The sequence below is a fragment of the Linderina pennispora genome, assembly GCF_002104995.1.
Source record: "Linderina pennispora strain ATCC 12442 chromosome Unknown DL89scaffold_20, whole genome shotgun sequence".
In the NCBI taxonomy this organism is placed as follows: domain Eukaryota; kingdom Fungi; phylum Kickxellomycota; class Kickxellomycetes; order Kickxellales; family Kickxellaceae; genus Linderina; species Linderina pennispora.
In genome coordinates this window covers 166,040-182,612 of record NW_024468268.1, presented here as the reverse complement: position 1 = coordinate 182,612, position 16,573 = coordinate 166,040, and the positions used below count along the sequence as shown (strand labels likewise).

The 16,573-nt window shown below is 58.5% G+C and overlaps 9 protein-coding genes across 9 annotated transcripts; 4 read left to right on the top strand and 5 right to left on the bottom strand.

The window, feature by feature from the left end:
* Positions 1-2,665: 2,665 nt before the first annotated feature.
* DL89DRAFT_93268 (uncharacterized protein) lies at positions 2,666-4,051 on the bottom strand. The gene has a single exon (XM_040892274.1). It carries the CDS (start codon positions 3,882-3,884, stop codon positions 2,841-2,843), a length of 1,044 nt encoding a protein of 347 aa, XP_040739962.1. The 5' UTR covers positions 3,885-4,051; the 3' UTR covers positions 2,666-2,840.
* Positions 4,052-4,546, top strand: DL89DRAFT_93269 (uncharacterized protein). Its single transcript, XM_040892275.1, has one exon. The coding sequence runs from the start codon at positions 4,218-4,220 to the stop codon at positions 4,488-4,490; it is 273 nt and encodes a 90-aa protein (XP_040739961.1). The 5' UTR covers positions 4,052-4,217; the 3' UTR covers positions 4,491-4,546.
* On the bottom strand, positions 4,547-5,007 carry DL89DRAFT_93249 (uncharacterized protein). Its single transcript, XM_040892272.1, has one exon. It carries the CDS (start codon positions 4,896-4,898, stop codon positions 4,602-4,604), a length of 297 nt encoding a protein of 98 aa, XP_040739960.1. The 5' UTR covers positions 4,899-5,007; the 3' UTR covers positions 4,547-4,601.
* DL89DRAFT_270596 (uncharacterized protein) lies at positions 4,670-5,719 on the top strand. The gene has a single exon (XM_040888778.1). The coding sequence runs from the start codon at positions 5,167-5,169 to the stop codon at positions 5,650-5,652; it is 486 nt and encodes a 161-aa protein (XP_040739959.1). The 5' UTR covers positions 4,670-5,166; the 3' UTR covers positions 5,653-5,719.
* On the bottom strand, positions 5,705-6,073 carry DL89DRAFT_201887 (DUF1077-domain-containing protein; the record flags this gene model as incomplete). The annotated part of the gene is made up of 1 exon (XM_040883987.1): positions 5,705-6,073. A coding segment is annotated over one exon (369 nt), but the record flags the coding sequence as incomplete, so codon positions are not given.
* A 288-nt stretch (positions 6,074-6,361) lies between these two features.
* On the top strand, positions 6,362-7,993 carry DL89DRAFT_93252 (RabGAP/TBC). The gene is made up of 2 exons (XM_040892273.1): positions 6,362-6,548; positions 6,644-7,993. Exons 1-2 carry the CDS (start codon positions 6,484-6,486, stop codon positions 7,782-7,784), a joined length of 1,206 nt encoding a protein of 401 aa, XP_040739957.1. The 5' UTR covers positions 6,362-6,483; the 3' UTR covers positions 7,785-7,993.
* DL89DRAFT_270594 (dephospho-CoA kinase) lies at positions 7,782-8,921 on the bottom strand. Its single transcript, XM_040888777.1, has one exon. The coding sequence runs from the start codon at positions 8,583-8,585 to the stop codon at positions 7,851-7,853; it is 735 nt and encodes a 244-aa protein (XP_040739956.1). The 5' UTR covers positions 8,586-8,921; the 3' UTR covers positions 7,782-7,850.
* Positions 8,922-9,764: 843 nt separating this feature from the next.
* Positions 9,765-10,663, top strand: DL89DRAFT_270593 (uncharacterized protein; the record flags this gene model as incomplete). The annotated part of the gene is made up of 1 exon (XM_040888776.1): positions 9,765-10,663. A coding segment is annotated over one exon (899 nt), but the record flags the coding sequence as incomplete, so codon positions are not given.
* A 3,898-nt stretch (positions 10,664-14,561) lies between these two features.
* On the bottom strand, positions 14,562-16,572 carry DL89DRAFT_270581 (SIR2-domain-containing protein). Its single transcript, XM_040888775.1, has 3 exons — positions 16,069-16,572; positions 15,323-16,025; positions 14,562-15,258 (listed from the first exon to the last, which is right to left on the bottom strand). Exons 1-3 carry the CDS (start codon positions 16,458-16,460, stop codon positions 14,584-14,586), a joined length of 1,770 nt encoding a protein of 589 aa, XP_040739954.1. The 5' UTR covers positions 16,461-16,572; the 3' UTR covers positions 14,562-14,583.
* Between the last annotated feature and the right edge of the window lies 1 nt (position 16,573).

The following is a 16,573-nucleotide window of genomic DNA, read 5'->3' as shown; positions in this document are numbered from 1 at the left end:
CATCGGGTCCTCGGACTTCAGTTGCATATTGCTGTGTATTAAAAAGTATGTAGAAATGCTGTGGATTGCAATAGCCCCCTTGCGGAGTAGCTCTCGGAACTCCACTCACACCAGGCACACGTTGTAGTAGGCGCGCTCGCCATTGTCCTTGGTGCGCAGCTGCCACTCGGCTGCTCCCATCAGGTCCTGGAACTGGCTGGAATTGGCCATCGACTTGCCGCGCATGCCGTTGCGCGAGCAGAAGTTCTTGTAGGCCCGGAACGCCGTCTCGAACGACAGCCATGCGTACGGCTTGACGTCCAGGCACTTGTCGACAAACACGCCAAAGAACTGGCGCACGTCCTTGGGGATGCTGGCCGTGGCGCTGTCCAGGTCATCCTCATCGGTCTCGTCGGTCTCCGCGTCCGATTCTTCCTCGTCCTCTTCGTCGTCATCGCCGTAAAGCTGTCCGTTGTAGGCCGATGGGCCGCGATGCGCAGCCGCCGCCGGCTCAGCCTTGCGTCCGTTGGCTGACCGGCCAGGCAGCTCGTAGACTGACGACGTGCTGCCTCGGTGCCTGGCCGCCACGGCTCCGCTGGAGCGCCCGCGCGGCATGGTCTGTGACTCGGTGATGCGGGTCTGGTTGCGCAGATTCGACGACTCCTTCGCCCAGCGGCCGCTCGTGCCCGCCTGCATCCGGTTCTGAATTGACAGTGGCGACGACCCGCTGGACGAGCCGCCCGAGCCGGAGTGGGACGACGCCAGCGATTGGCGCGAGTTGGCGCTGTGGAACGGCGCCATGTTGGTCGCTGACAGCGAGTTTCCAAGCCGGGCGCTCGAGCTGCGGCGCTGCTGCTGCTGCTGCTGCTGCTGCTGCTGCTGCTGCTGCTGGGCGTCGCCAGCAAACGGCGGGGTTTGCTGCTGCTGCTGGAACTGCTGGAATTGCTGGAACTGCTGGAACTGCTGGAACTGCTGGAACTGCTGCTGCTGTGGAGGGGGCTGCTGGCGCCGCCAAGCTGAGTTGCCAGGTGTGGCGACGATGCAGACATGCCCGACTGCATCGCCGCGCGCAGCGGATGCACATCGGGCTGGGCCATCGAGGCCCTGGCTCCGGGAGCACCGGTGTAGATGGATAGAGCCACGTCGTCGTCGTCGTCGTCATGGCCACCGCCCATCATCATACCTGCCTGGTTGCCGCCCATCATGTGCGGAGGCACCATCTGCTGGCCGCCGTAGAACGTGTTGCGCATATATGGACCGCCAATCTGCTCAGCCGAGATGGACGGCGCCTGCATCATGTATGGCGCACGACCCGACATGCCACTCATCATCGACATGTTGTCGTCGGCCCAGTTGGGCTGGCCACCGTACATGCTCGGGAACGTTGCCGAAGCGCGATCCGGGCTGCTGCTGCCCCATGGGGCCGATCATGGTGTTCATGCCCATGGCCTGGTTACGGCGCATTTGGCGCTCCTTCATCAGACTCGACGAGTCGCGATATTTCTGCTCCGAGCGCATTTGCTCGCGTGTGGCAATCGCACCAACCAGTCCTGTGGGCCGCTCGATCGGATCGACCTTCTTCTCGACCGTCAGCAGCGGTCCAGCGCCACCGCCGTCCAAGAGACCGCCACCGACCATGCCCGGCTGCTGCATCTGTCCGCCCCACACGCCGCCGCCAGCCATCGCATCCATGTATGTCATCGGCCGCTGGCCATTGGCAAAGCCCATAGGCATGGCACCGCCATCATCTGCTGCTGTTGCTGCATCATCATCATCTGCTGCTGCTGCATCGGGTCCTGCCCCATCATCATCTGCATTCCGTTCATGGCCTGCCCAGGCAGCATGTCTGGCCGGGCATCATTGGCTGTTGCTGCTGCATACCGCCAAAGGCTGGCATGGCTGTTGAGGCCCGCTGCATAGTGGCATTGGATCCGATTGATCCGTATTGCATCGGCTGCTGCCCCGGCATCGTCTGCCCCATCATCATCGGCTGCTGCTGCTGAGGAAGCTGCTGCCCAGGCAGACGGTTGCCCAGCGGTGCATCGCTGTCCGAGTCGCTGCTGTCCGACTCTACGAGCTGCCGCCCAATTGGTTCACCTTCAGCGTGGTTCGTAGGTGGAGGCGATTCGACAATCTTCAGATTAACGATGGCCTCCGAAGCCTCGTCAACAAACGAGGCCCGGTTGCCCTCCAAGCCCAGTGCAGGTGTCGGGATCGATGGTGCCGGGCCGCTCGTGGTGGTGGCTGTGGTGTTGGTGTTCGACCCACCCGAGATGCTCGACAGGCGCGCATCGGTAGTGCTCGGCGACTGCCCGGCGCTGTCTTCTGACTTTTTGCTCTGGCGCTTCAGGAACTTTCCGGCCTCGCTCTTGCGGCCGTTGCTGTCTTTGCTGTCTTTGCTGTCCTTACTGCTCTTGTGCAGGAAGCTGAAGGGCTTCTTCTTCTGCGGAGTCTCCTCAACAGCGACTGCGGGGGGCGAGGCAGGCTTCGGCAGGTGCTCCTCGGCGACATTTTTTGTCAGCGCTGGCTGCACCTGGTACGCAGTGCTGCCGCTGAGCGCGCGTGTGTTCTTACCGTTGGCGTAGTTGCTGACAGGCACGTCGTCGTCATCATCACCATCGCTGTCCCATGGCATGCGTGTCTGAGGCGGTGGCGATTTGCGGCTGCTGCGCATAATAGCGGTGTCCTCAGCAGCCGGGGCAGGCGGTGCGCCGAGAGTGGAGGCTGACCTAGACTCAGCTGCCTGGTGGTGGACCTCCTGGCGCACCATCGGCTTGGCACACCGCTCGGTAGCCAGATTCTCGAGCATCCTGCGCGCAGTCACAGGCTCCATGATCTCGACTGACTTGCTGGCGATGTCGTCAGGCAGCAGATACAGGTCGCTGCGGCTCGGCAGGACGTCGGGCATGAAGGCCACGGGCTGGCCATACAGCTTGTACTGGCTGGCCGTCTCGACCAGCGCCGACACCATCTCGCCTGGGTTCTGGAAGATCACCAGGGCGTAGGATCCGCAGGCGCGGGCAGCACTGGCCAGCGAGCTCCGGTCCGCTCTCGGCATCGTCGGGCTTGGGAAGCAGCGACTGGTCGATCTCGCAGTCGCCCTCGAATTTGGCAATGACCGCGTTGTCGACCAGGTCGATGCTGTCGGGGAACACCGAGTAGGCGCTTCGGATCGCCTTCATCAGCGCCAGCTGGGCCGGGCTCTCCTCGGAGAAGAAGGCAATCTGGGTCGGCTGCTTGCCTGCATCGAGCACCATGTGGCACGGCACCCACTCGTTGGTGCCTGAGAACCGCACCTGCACGTGGTACTCGGTCGGGCGTGCGTCGGCCAGGATGGCAGGATAGCGCTCGTTGACCAGGGCGGCAGTGTAGAACTCGTAGAGCTTTGTGGCCTCGAAGCAGGCCAGACGCATGGCCCTGACCCAGTCGTTCATGGCGCGGTCGTCGACAGACTGCATGAAGAAGCGGTTGGCGCCCGACGAATGCAGGGTCCAGACGCTGTCGCGCTTCTTGAGCTTGCCGACGACGGCGCAGGCAGCGTCGGTGATGTTGATGAAGTTGGGCTTTGTCACGATGTTTTTGATGTGGGCAACTGTGCGCTCGAACTCGGGCGACCCCGGCTGCACGCGGCCGTCGACCATGGCGGTGATATCTTCGAGGTAGGCGGACAGCTGGGAGTCGAGCAGATTCCAAAACATCAGAACGGGGCCGCGCAGCTCAACGTACCACCTTGTCCACTTGCGCATTCCGTATGGTCGCCCGTCGGCGGAGCGGTCGTTCTTCTTGCCCAGGATACCGCGGATGTAGAGCTTCTGGCGGAATGTGTCAAAGTAGGTGGCCATGCTGGCGACGGGCACGAGGCCGCCTGCGCTGGCCGATCCGGTGGCAGCAGGTGGGACCGACATGGTGGATGGAAATGGAGATGGAAAAAGAGAGCCTATAAAAAGGAATAGAGGTCCGTAATCCAGCAGAGCAGAGGGTCAGTATAGGTAAGAGGAAAACAAACAAAATAAACCCCTCGTCGACGCAAGAAAAACGAGCGAGAAAGGACCCGAGAGGTGCACACAGACGATTGCCCGAGATCAGAAATAGAACCAGTACGGGATTTTTTTGGGGGAAGAGCGAGAGGCGGTGCCGATGGGCTTTTGCTCGAGGCGTGCGAGGGAGGAGAGACAGCCTAGGCAGGTGTGCGTGGGCCGTGGGCAGCAGGTGGCGAAACACAACACAAAAACGTAAACATGCACCTCAGGCTTTTTAAGGCAAAGCGGCCGCGGCTATTGTGCAGCGCTTGTGTATATATCCCAAGATTCACAGAAACTCGTGGGAGGAGGCGTCGGCGAGAAAGAATTGCAGAGGCAGGGGCTAAACAACAGCAGCAAGGCCCCGCACGGCTGCCATTGCGAACTTTACCTGTATGCGATGGTGCTGCTGGCGTTGCGGAGTGCTGGCGTTGCGGAGTGCTTCCCAGAGTACCGGCTGCTCCTCAAAACGACGTCTATGTGGGGTGGTGAGGAATGGAGGTGGGAGGTTAAGAAATGGTCGAACCGAGGGGCTTGTGCTTGCAGATTGCTTGCGCAAAATGAAGAAACAAAAAAGTAGGCGAGGAGAAATTCAAGCAGGAGCTAGACTGCAGCTGTGCAGAAACGAGTGGGAGGGAGGAAGAGACGGGTTTCAAGGAGCCTGACGCACAGCGAGAGCCACCCAGCAGACGCGCCCGGCCTATTAATAGCTGGCCACAGCCCTTGCGTTTTTCTGCGAGGGCGAGTCTCACGTTTTCTCCCCCCACTCTGGCTTTTCTGCTCCCATGCGCAGGGGCCTTTTCGGCAGAAGCTCCACCGACAAAGGACACAAACAGCAAGCGCCGGCTTTTGTTCGCGGGGCCAGCGTGCAAAACAGCGCACACACAAAGATGCCACCATGTAGTGGCATTGTGAGGGCGTTTATCAGCCCGCCATCACGGATTGCGCGGATAGTGCGCTGGGTGCCTCAAATTAGCCTGGCGCACAGGCTGTCCAAGAGAGCATATGTGCTGAACCATATGTTGGTCGATCCGTGCAGCAGCATGAACTGCACCAGTGTTTTTAATATTGGCGCGCATGTTTTTGGCACTGCCGCATTTGATCAATCGCGACTCTTTTTGCTATTAGCGCACCGGCACTGTCCAAAGGAGGGACACATCACACCAGCATGACTACATTGGACACGGTTTATATTGGGTACTTTGCGTCGCACATCCCCATCACGCTGGCTGTGGACCTCATGCCGCTGCTGCCCCGAGCACTGGTGCCCGGGCCGCTGCTGGCGCTCAACACGTTCCTGACGCAGACGCTGCGCGACCCGTTCATGGTGATCGACGACACGCGCACAGACCTGACGTGGTTCCGCAGCTTCCTTGCCTGCGAGCTAGTGTTCCAGCTGCCGTTCTTCTTCTATGCGCTAAGGCTGCTGCTGGCGGGGTCGCCGCGGCGGCACCCGTGGTTGGCAGTGTATGGAGCCCACGTAGTGACCACGATGGTGCCTATTCTGGCGACGCTGGCATTCAACATCACCGACCGCACGGTGGGCGAGAAGCTGATGCTGGCCATGATGTACGGGCCGTATCTGGCGATTCCGCTGTTGATGGTGGCGACGTCGCTGCCGCACTGCCTGGCAGCCAAGGCAAAGACCGACTGAGTGATAGCAACTTTTGCTCTATTTCATTTTCGAAAATATAAAGGGACGCAGGCTATGCAGACAGCTCCAGGTAGTGCTTGAAGGGAACAAAGGCGAGCCAGTCGGAGGTAGCGGTGGGCAGCAGGCCCATGATGCTGAGACGGTAGACGCCAAACAGCACCCCACCGATGTTGATAGCAATGAAGGCAGCCTTCTGCATGCTCAGGTCAACAGCGACATTGCCGCCCTTGCCCAGACGCTCCAGGGGCGCAAAGGACGCATTGACAGACATGATGGACTTTAGCGGCGTCATGAAGATCATGCCCATGATGATGATGCTGAAGATCGAGACGCCGCTGCCCGACATCCACGCCATGAACATCTGCATGGGCAGCGTCTTGCCCGGCGCCAGTGCCACCTCCCAGGCCTTCTTTGCGCGCAGCTCCAGCTCAATGGAGTCGGAGGCATTGCGCGCGCCCGACGACACAGAGCTGCCGGCGGCGATGGCTGCGTCGAAGCCGTACGGGTCCTTGACGAAGCGGTTGGGCCGGCCCTTGCTCAGCAGCGGCGAAATGTCCACGTACGTCTTTGTGGTCTTGCTCATCATTCAGAAGAAATTGCAGGGTAATTAGGGAAAATGCAAAAGCGCTGCAGAGAAGCGCGTGCAGGTGGGGGGAAAGCGATTGCGAGCAGGAAAGTGCCACGAGTGGCCTCGACAGCGATTATCGGGCAGGGACTGTGCAGGCAGGAGGGGCCACGGCTGGCGGCAGCTCTGCTTTTCTTCGCTCCAGCTATGCCCGCGCTTTCTTGAATTTCCAGCGTACCTTACAGTAGCTTGCATTATCTTTCGCAATGGCCTCGTCCAACGTCAGACAGTCGTCCTTTTGGAAGCGCACGCCTGCATTCACGCCGTCCAGGTAAAAAGAAACAAAAGCACAGCATGCACCATGGGGAGTAGCGTATGGACAACGCAAGCCAGAGCAAAGGACAGCTGACAGGCATTGAGTTCTAGGGTGGAGCTCGTATACAGCAGCACAGCGCACACGGACACCGCCGCCGACCTGGCGCCCAAAGCCAAGCAGCAGCCAGCAGCGGCACCAGAACCAGCAGCAGAGCCGGCAACAGAGCCAGACCCACGCACAGCCGACCCCAACCCGCTAGCAGCAGCAGAGCCTCCCTCGCCACCAGTCTCCAGCACGCTGGAGGATAAGTTCCAGGCGCTGCTGTCGTCGCCGCACGTGGACCTGGAGCAGCTCAAGAAGCTCAGCTGGAAGGGCATCCCGTCCAGGCACCGGCGCACAGCATGGCAGCTGCTTATGGGATACCTGCCGCTGAACGGCAGCCGTCGCGCAGCCACAGTGGCTCGCAAACGCAAGGAGTATGCGGACTGGACCGCGCAGACGTTCCAGCGCGGCGAGGCGTCGCTGGACCGGCAGGTGTGGCACCAGATCCGCATCGACGTGCCACGCACGCGGCCTGATTCGCCGGTGATCCAGCACGCGCGCGTGCAGCGCAGCCTGGAGCGCGCGCTGTACTGCTGGGCGGTGCGGCACCCGGCTAGCGGCTACGTGCAGGGCATCAACGACCTGCTGACGCCGTTCTACTGCGTGTTCCTGGGCGAGGCAGAAGTTGACAGTGTCTCGGACCAGGCGCTGGCTGAGACCGAGGCCGACGCGTTCTGGTGCCTGACGCGGCTGCTGGACGGAATCCAGGACAACTACACGCATGCGCAGCCGGGCATCCAGCGGCAGGTGGTCAAGCTGCGCGAGCTGGTGGCGCGCATCAACCGGCCACTGGCCGACCATCTCAGCGCCGAGGGCATAGAGTTCATCCAGTTTGCATTCCGGTGGATCAACTGCCTGCTGATGCGCGAGGTCAGCCTGGCCAACACCGTGCGCATGTGGGACACGTACCTGGCCGAGCCCGACGGCTTCTCGACCTTCCACATCTACGTCTGTGCGGCTTTCCTGCTGCGCTGGGCCGCCGAGCTGATGCAGCTCGACTTCCAGAAAGCCATTCTGTTTCTGCAGAACCCGCCCACTGCCGCGTGGACCACGCAGGACATTGAGCTGCTGCTGGCCGAGGCATACATGTACAAGTGCCTGTACCACGACTCGCCCAGCCACTATGCGGCGACGGCCACGCGGCGCTGATTTGAAAATACATGGTTCAAAATATTGGCAGAACAGTAAAAGAACATTACGGCCGCTGGAGACGAGTCAGAGCACCCCCAGCGCTGAGCCCACCAGCCACGCCGCGCACGTGCCAGCCACGCCCAGCCCCCACACGCTGGTCCGCACCAGCGGCAGCGCGGCGACCAGACCCACGGGCGCCAGCAGCGCACCAAAGGTCGAGAGCCACGACGGCCGCCACTCACGGACCATGGTCTGCACCTGGCCCATGGTCTCCTCCACGCTGCCGTTGTTGTCGATGACGCGCGTGGCCCGGCGGATCTTGTCGTCCAGCGGCATCTGCGCGGCGATCCGCGCGGCTGCCTCATCGCTGCTTAGCGCATTGCGGGCCATCAGCCGCGCCAGCTGCCGGTCCTCGGCACACGCCACCACGGCCACCTTACCGCACAGCCTGTCCAGCCCCGACTCGAACAGCAGCGGCACGTCCAGAACGCACATGGCGTGGCCGCGCACATAATATCCAAGCAAAAGCACCAGCATCCTTCGCCGCACGTACGGGTGCGTGCAGCGGTTCAGCAGCTGTCGCTTGGCCGCGTCGCCGAAGATCTCGGCGCCCAGTCGCGCCCGGTCGATGGTCGCGTCGTCCCGCAGTATCCCCGGCCCAAAATGTTGCACCACCAGACGGTATGGCGTCTCGCCCGGCTCCATCAACTGGTGGGCGACAGTGTCGGCGTCGATAACAGGCACGCCCTGCGCGCGCAGCCCGTTGCTGACGGTGCTCTTGCCCGTGGCAATTCCGCCTGTGAGTCCGACTATCAGCATTGCAGCAGAGTAGTAAATTTATGTGTGGCCAATTCAGTTGGAGAGAAGCAAAAAGCTGCCAGGGAACCCCCGGCTTATCTGCCCACAGCACTCTATCAGCGCTTGGACCGCTTGCTCCGGCTCCGCCCGCTGCCCCCACGCCTGCGCTTGCCGCCGCGCGGCTTGGCACTGCCTGCCTGCTGCTCGGCCTGCACCCACTCGGCCAGGTCGGCTGGCGGGTACGTGTTTGGAATCTGCCCAGGCACCGCCGCCTGCCACGCCCCGGCCACGTAGTCGCTGTCGATATCAGCCTCCAGCGTCGGCTCGCTGCCGCCCGCCAGCTCGGCTCCCAGGTCCAGCACCGCCCCGCCCGGCCCACCCGCATCGTCGGCTGCGCGGTAGACGGTCGCGTCCCAGGTGCGCTTGCGATGCACCAGCATGTACTGCCCCGCCGCCAGCCCCAGCAGCTCGCGCAGCAGCTCGCGCACCCCGCGCGTCGACGGACTGGTGCCCGGCGACGTGCACTCGTACAGATCGCCCGAGCCGACCCGTGTCGCCCGCACCGCCTGCCCCGCGCCCACATCCACATGCGTCACCCACACCTCCGACGGGCTGCCGCGCATGTAGCTGCCGAGCCACCACGCAAGCCGCTCTGTCTCCGTCACCTCCTCGCCCGCCGCGCCCAGCCCGCGCTGGTACTCCAGCTTTGTCTTCAGCGTCACCGTCGCCACACGCCCTCCCTCGCCCGTGGCAAACCCATGCACCCGTGACCGCACCAGCACCCGCAGCCCGCCAAACTCCCACAGCGTGTAGCTCGCATTGCCGCTCTCTGCCTCCGAGCCGCTCTCCACCCGCCCCAGCATCGAGCCGCGACGCAGGTCCATGTCTGCACTGTCGCCGCTCACTGCCCGAGCCGCCGCCGCCGCCCCGTAGAACTCCTGGTTGAGCATCCGCGGCGTTGCTGCCTGGGCCGACGCCAGCGGCGAGTCCACCACCAGCACGCGCCTGCCGTCTGTCTCGCGGATCTCGAACGGAATCATCACGTCGCGTGCAAACGCTTGCGCCAGCGTCAGCAGCGCCTCCAGTGCCCCCAGCGCCAGCGACACGTCAGCCCTCGCCAGCCCTGCCAGCTGCATCGCACACGCATCCTGCGACATCGCTGGAGCCACCGCCCTGTCCACCCACGGATCCGCCTGCGCAATGTCGCCGCTGGATACCTGCTCCCACGCGACCCTGGCACACGTCCCGCGCTGCAGCAGCGTGTCGCTGTACTCGAACTGCACATACCCCGGCGTCGTCGGCCGGATCGGCGTCACGTGCACTGCCCGGTACCGCCGCCCATATATCGCCAGCGCCCGCGCCCGCTGCCGCTCCAGCTCTGCCGCTGCCCACTGCTTGACCGCCGTGCTGATAAACCCGAGCCGCGGCGCCACTGCCTCGCGGCTCTGCTGCCGGAACCGCTGCTGCTCCGTCTCCACCCGTCCCCGCAACCGGCTCAGCTCCTGCATCTCCTTGTGTGTCAGCGTCTCGCCTGCCTTCGCCCGATGCGTCTGCTTCAAGTACCACACATGCTCGGCCACCGTCAGCTGCGAGAACGGCCCGCTGTATTCTCGAGGAAGCAGCGCCGCCAGCTCCTTGGCCGTCTTGCCACTGTCCCCTACTGCCGGTTGCTGCTGCTGCTGCTGCTGCTCTGGAGCGACTGCTGGCGCTGTGCCCTCGATCGCCTGCATCGCCACCAGCAGGTCATTCGGCACCTCCCCCGGCTTCTCATTGCTTGCCTCCACCGCCGCTGCCTCGCCCACATGTGCCAACGGCGATGCCTGGCGCATCCGGCTCACCATTGCCTCGGTGCCTGTCTTTGCCAACCCCGGCGACTTCATTGCCCCCAGCAGAGCCCCTACAACATCATCTCCCTCACTAGCCACTGCCCGTGTCTTTGCTGCTCCCTGCACGTCCTCGGATCCTGTGCTATTCCCTCCCGCCGCCTCCTTTGGGACCTCACTTCCTGCACCTGCCGCCCCATGCGACCGCAGAGACGACGGCTTCTGGTGGTGGTGGACTGCCGATACCGCTGGCGCAACTGCCGTCGGCCCTGCTTCCTTTGGCTCACTGACTGCTGCCGGCTGCGCTTTCACAACCGTGTACCGCTTATAGACCTCCACGTCGAAAAACCGCCCCTGCGCGACTTTGGGCACATGTCTGTCGCGGAAATCTTGCTGCATCCGATCCAGCACAGTAGTCTCTGCCACTCCGCCCACCGTCTGCTCGCTCCCGTCCAGTGCCGGAATTGACTCAAACTCCTCATCATCGCTCGAGTGTCCCGCCGCCGCTGTCTTGTGCTCCTCCCCTACTATCCGCTCCACTCCACGCATAGCCACCGGCGACTGCCGCGTCGATGCCGCCGGCGTGTGGTTCTGCGATATCAGCCGCTCCACGTCTTCATCCGCTTCAATCTCCTCAAAGTCAACGAAAAATCCCCCCGACCCTTCTTCCTCTATACCGCCGATCCCCGCTTCGCTCTTGCTCTCGTCCTCTGAGGACGACCCGGACTCATCCAAGTCCGTGTCATCTATTGTTGCTATTTGCGAAAGCCGCGCTGCCATCTCTGTGGGCTCCTGAAACTCGCTGTCGTCCAGCATTGCGTCCTGGCTGCCTTCCCCATGCATGGTTGTTGGGTGGTCGCTGGCGCTGCTGCCTGCTGTGTCCTTTGCTATTGTCCCGTCGCGTAGCTCCATTTTCGTATCTATATGTGCTGGGCCTGCTGCTTGCTTGGAATGCCAGAGTGTGTAAATTCGTGTCAGAAAGCAAGGACCGAAAGGCGTGTGTTTGACGTGTGCGCGTTTTTTATTTTCTGTTTTTTTCTGACTATCCGACTCGTACTTTGATATTAAAGCGAGCCGAGCCGATGTAGCCACATTCCATCATGAAATGTGGTCGGCTGCATACGAGAAACCACATATTTCATGGGTATCATTGGCTAGGTGCAGAATCCTCTAGTGGATGCTGTGAAATACTCACTGTTGCCGTCCTATCCACGCTATCTCTAAAATTAGTAGTTTTTTTCAACTGCTATCCCAGAACCCATTTGCCAATTTCAATATTAAAACACATACATGTATCAGATATATCGTTGCTGCGTTTTATACGAGGTGTGAGTTTTCTAAAGGGCCCACTTTGTACTAGAGGGAAAAGAGAAAGAAAAAGTTACATTGCATGGCCACCTTAGCAGGGAATCACCCTGTATGTGCTGAGATCCTCCATCCCAATGCTTACGACTCAATCCCTTTAGAGGATTCGGCTCATATAGTGCCCACTGCTCCAAGCACAATTTTAGCATGGTCCTGTAGCAGAAGCAGAATATATTTAGTTTACCCATGTGTTTACTCGCCCTTCTCTCTTGGTATTAGTACGCAGTGACACTAGATTGACCCCAGTGTTCTGGTACTCTGGTACTTGGCATTTGGGGCAGTGTATACAATTCTCTGGAATGGAGACCACTTCTTCACTTTATCGTTGTGGACACATGTCTTGCCGACTTTTACGCCCTTTCACAGCCAAACATATTTGCTGGAGGTCCACACAACCTCGAATAAGGGCAGGCAATATGTGTAGGACGTGCGTGCTTAGATTCGGGCTTGGGGCTGCACCGCACTCCATTGCCCAAGCCTGCTCCATAGCATATATTCGTGATTATATGTTGTTTGAAAACACAAACTGGAAGTGGTAAGCTTAATCTTTACCTATATATAAGATTTTATAGTCCAAAAAGTGTCCGACCGTCCGCTAAAATCTTTTTAGTTGGTTAAAACATAAAACTCTTAAGCTTCAACACGGGTTTGAGTGACTTGCTCTGTAAACTCCTTTTGATCTTGTGCGGCATCTGACCTCATCGGTGAAACCAGGGCGACAAGCTGTTATTGTAGTGGTCACAGGTCTCCACTAGATATCTCCACTGGTTCAGCGCGAGAGCTGCTCTCGTTGTCGGTCGACTCGATAACTTCCATGGCGTCATCATGGTGGTCATCACCGGCTGCGCAACACTCTTAGGATATTTATCTATGAGCATCTATTGAATGAGGTCATATAGCTCTTCTAGCAGTCATGCAATATTTGTGGATTTATTTTATAAATTAATTTGTCTTATGAACATGCGTAAGCAGTAGTATTTGGGCCACAATGGACCCAGTCTGTATAGACTGATTCAAGAGACTGTATCAGTGCTAAGGGCCCCAAGAACCATGCAAGCCAGATCATTCTTAATAAAAAGTTCTTAATGCTATGCATACGCAATAAAGCAAAACTGAACAGCATCATTTCTCTTCTTACTTGCCTATTGAATTTCTCAAATGAATATTACCCGCAGCACTACTGCCATAAAGACATCACTTGGTGGTATTGGCTTCCGTGATTCTATGTTTCCCCGCCTAGAGCAATTTGTACACAGCGTCAATATCATCAAAGAGCATGCATACATGCTTGCACGATGGATACTACTCCATCAACTAGCTGATGATGATACCTTTGACCCTGCAAAATTTGTGAAAAAGGGATTCTCTCGTTCCATTTATTTATTTATATATCACAATCTGAAGGCGAAGACTGTCATATCTGCCGAGGACTTCGTCAACCGGAAGGACAAGTCAGAACTGTCGAGCGCAGATTTCGGTGATGTAGCTAGATACCATATTTATGATTATCTATTACATAATGGCGATATCCAGCTACATGGTGTATGCGAAATGAACCAGGTGGCGACATACGTAGATACCGAGCTAATGACAGCATACAAGAACAACATTGTGTTGCACTATGACACTTGCCTACAGCGGATTCTGGCCAAATTGATTTATATTTGCCACCACAAAAACACACTGCACAGTACAATGGGCAATGTGTCCAAGGCTGAGTTCAATGACGCATGTCAAGTGTGTATTTATACACCTGCACAGAAGCTCCGCCAGGCAGTTGCCTCTAGGCACCCTGATCTCAGTGTGCTCACCCACCGATGCTTGCAATCTACAACAAGCTGGCACCAGTCCTTAATGCCTATGATGCCAAGTACAGATTCGCCAAAGGCAGCCGATACTATGATGCCAAGGTAAATCCACTTCAGCATCTGCATGCATACATTCGTCTATGCCAGCTTATTGAGAATGAGCAGCTTGGCAAGTCTCCCCCAATGCTTGCCTCTGCGGACATCATGGATCCCAGGCCATGTGCGCTTAGACAAGCAAATAATCAAGCAGGTGTTTGTTTCGAAAACACATGAGGAGGTTACCAAGATCAACGCAGCAAAGAGGGCAGCAACAGAGGCAAGGAAAGCAGCAGAAAAGGGCGAAAATTTGGCCAAGAAGGCTGCACGCGAAGCAGCGAAGATGCCATCGGATGCAACAGAGCCACTGCAGCAACTGCAGCAACTGCAGCAGTAGCAGCTGATTCATTTGCAGGTGCATCGGCTGCTGCAGCAGACATTCCGGCATGTTCCCAACCCGCGGCCCTACCAGAGATCGAAGAACCCAACTGTGAAGTGCCATGGCCTTCTCCGCTGTACAAGCGAGTCATGTAAGCGGGCCATGGCACAATACAGGCGGGCCTATTCGTCTCGGCTCTTGAACCGCGATCTCGCAGCAATTCTAAACTTCAGGCTCATTTTCCAGTCACTCTGTGATTCAGGCAGTATTCCTGAACGGTTCCGTCGTTCTACGGCCATTTCTGCCAATGCTTTGGCACCACCCCTGCAACAAAGAACCCGTGCAAGAGGCGTGCAGCAGCAGGCGACTCTGCTGCTAGCAGCAGCGAGCCAGCGCTGAAGCGTCCTGCGCTGAGCAGGCCATCAAGATGGGAGATGTCCATGATCGACATTGCACCAACAACCATCTGACACGTTCAAATGGCCGGTTCGCCGTGATGCTCTTATCGACGTGTCAACCCATGCTGACTAGCAGCCGAGCTCGCATCGCGAGCAGAGCAATTCTAGTAGTGAATAAGGCAAGTAGTTTCAAAATACGGGTTTATTCATTCAAGATGTAGGTGTCGACGGGTGAAGCTTTTCAATGTCGCTTGCCAAAGCGTCTCCTTCATCGTCTTCGCTGTCGTAACTATCCGCATCTTCCTCATCGCTGGAATCAATGGCCAGCCTAATTGGCAAATCACCATTTGCAACCATCAAGTCCTTGCCGCTGATGACCGCACTTGGAAACACGATCCAGTGCTTGGGCACACTGTACGACTTCTCCACCGTCTCTACTCCGCCAGGTGTGGCCGCATCTCTCACACTCGCTACCACCTTGATATCAGGCGGAGACTCGATTGGCGCTGGCATTTGTGCCTGGAACTCCGCGCTCTGTGTGCTCTGGCCAGCAACCCGTGGATGCCGCAGCTCCCAGCCGCACGCATGGGCAAGATATGCCACAATGTCGTCAGCATCGCCCAGTAGCTGCACATCAAAGTTGAAGTGCAGAATTGGCGTCTTGTTGATGACAATCTGCGGAACTGTATGTGGCAAATGCCCCATGATGTCGGAAACCGGTGCCACCTTCAGACTACTACCCATGACCAACAGCAGGTCAACCTTCTCGCGGTCGGCCAGCAGCGCTTCGTCAAAGGCATCCGGCAGCTTTTCACCAAAGAATGTAATGTCTGGCTTCATTACGCCGCGCTGCATCCCATAATCGCCATCGTCCTCGTCATCATCCTCGTCGTCATCATAGCCGCTTACCAAAATCCTGGTTAGAGATCGTTGTGCCCTCAGGCATGACGCTCTTCGGCTTGGTGGATTGACTCGGCTGGTCGTTGCACTTTGGGCAGTAAGCAATCCGCTGCACCATGATATCTCCTTCCAGATCCTTACCGTCGCACTTGTATCCGCACTTGATACATGTTGCTGTCGCAAACGACCCATGGCAGTTCAGCACGTTCTTGATTCCTTCTACGTGCTCCAGCGTATCGATGTTCTGCGTATAGTTGCGCAGCAGCTTCTCCTTGTCCTCAAGCATCTTCACAAACGCATGCGATGGTGCTGGAGTGAAATTGGATGGAAACAGTTCCTTGGCAAACGAGTAGAACAGCTGGGGCATCATCCGGAAATACTCGATATCAAACATCTGCTGAGGGTCATCCAGGCCGTATTCGTCGTTGAGCCGAGTGTATATTCCCGTCGGCGACCGGAAATCAGGAATACCACACGAAACACTGACGCCAGCACCGGTCAAAACCATGATGCGCCGAGACTGCTTCAGTAGCTTGATGACGTCCTCCAGCGAGTTGACAGAGGGAAGCTTTGGCCGGTTACGGTAGAATCGCGTCAAGTAGTGCTTGAGGAGCGGCAGCAGCTGGAAATCAGGCACAGTCTGGATAAGCGATGTGGGTGCCGCAAACACGTCCAGCAACGATCGGACCGAGATGCCCTTGCTGACCAGATACTCCTGGATGAACCCATTGATGCCCAGCACATGCGCCTCGCTGCGGATAATTGCCTTCTCAGGCATCGCCAAAGCGCATGTACGTGTCGTCAATGATCTCGTGTGATGTGTCCGGCAGCGGGGACGGCGCGCAGCTACCGTCGACGTTTAGCAATTCCTCGTCCTCCTCTCCAGCATCAGTGGCAACGCTGTTGCCAGATGTAGAGCCGCCAAAGTCGCCATCCTCCTCGTCGCTGTCTTCATCCGTGTTTTGATGGGTGTGATTGTCATCCGCACCCGCGGGCTTTGTCTCATCGCCTGGCAGACCTGCGGCGGTGTCTAGGCGGTGGCGTTTTGAGCTCTTGAAGCGGCCGAGCTCGTCCTTGTCCAACTGCTCTGGTCCGTTAACCGATTCGGAGCGTTTGCGACTACTCGAGTTTGCCTCGCTGTGGTCGCTAAGCTCAACAGTTGCGCCCTGGACGCTATGCTGGGCCATTTGATTATATCGCGCAAGTACTGGTGGTGAGAGGAGCAAGGGAAAGCAGGCGAACAGCAGGCGAGCGCGTCCAAATTGAAATGCTGAAAAAGTTAAATTATGAAAATCGCAGG

Coding starts and splice junctions, on each gene's coding strand:
- DL89DRAFT_93268 (XM_040892274.1), bottom strand. CDS start 3,884: ATGTCGGTCCCACCTGCTGCCACCGGATCGGCCAGCGCAGGCGGCCTC.
- DL89DRAFT_93269 (XM_040892275.1), top strand. CDS start 4,218: ATGCACCTCAGGCTTTTTAAGGCAAAGCGGCCGCGGCTATTGTGCAGC.
- DL89DRAFT_93249 (XM_040892272.1), bottom strand. CDS start 4,898: ATGGTGGCATCTTTGTGTGTGCGCTGTTTTGCACGCTGGCCCCGCGAA.
- DL89DRAFT_270596 (XM_040888778.1), top strand. CDS start 5,167: ATGACTACATTGGACACGGTTTATATTGGGTACTTTGCGTCGCACATC.
- DL89DRAFT_93252 (XM_040892273.1), top strand. CDS start 6,484: ATGGCCTCGTCCAACGTCAGACAGTCGTCCTTTTGGAAGCGCACGCCT. Junction 6,549..6,643: donor CCTGCATTCACGCCGTCCAG/GTAAAAAGAAAC, acceptor ATTGAGTTCTAG/GGTGGAGCTCGTATACAGCA.
- DL89DRAFT_270594 (XM_040888777.1), bottom strand. CDS start 8,585: ATGCTGATAGTCGGACTCACAGGCGGAATTGCCACGGGCAAGAGCACC.
- DL89DRAFT_270581 (XM_040888775.1), bottom strand. CDS start 16,460: ATGGCCCAGCATAGCGTCCAGGGCGCAACTGTTGAGCTTAGCGACCAC. Junction 16,026..16,068: donor CACGAGATCATTGACGACAC/GTACATGCGCTT, acceptor AATTATCCGCAG/CGAGGCGCATGTGCTGGGCA. Junction 15,259..15,322: donor AATCCACCAAGCCGAAGAGC/GTCATGCCTGAG, acceptor GATGACGACGAG/GATGATGACGAGGACGATGG.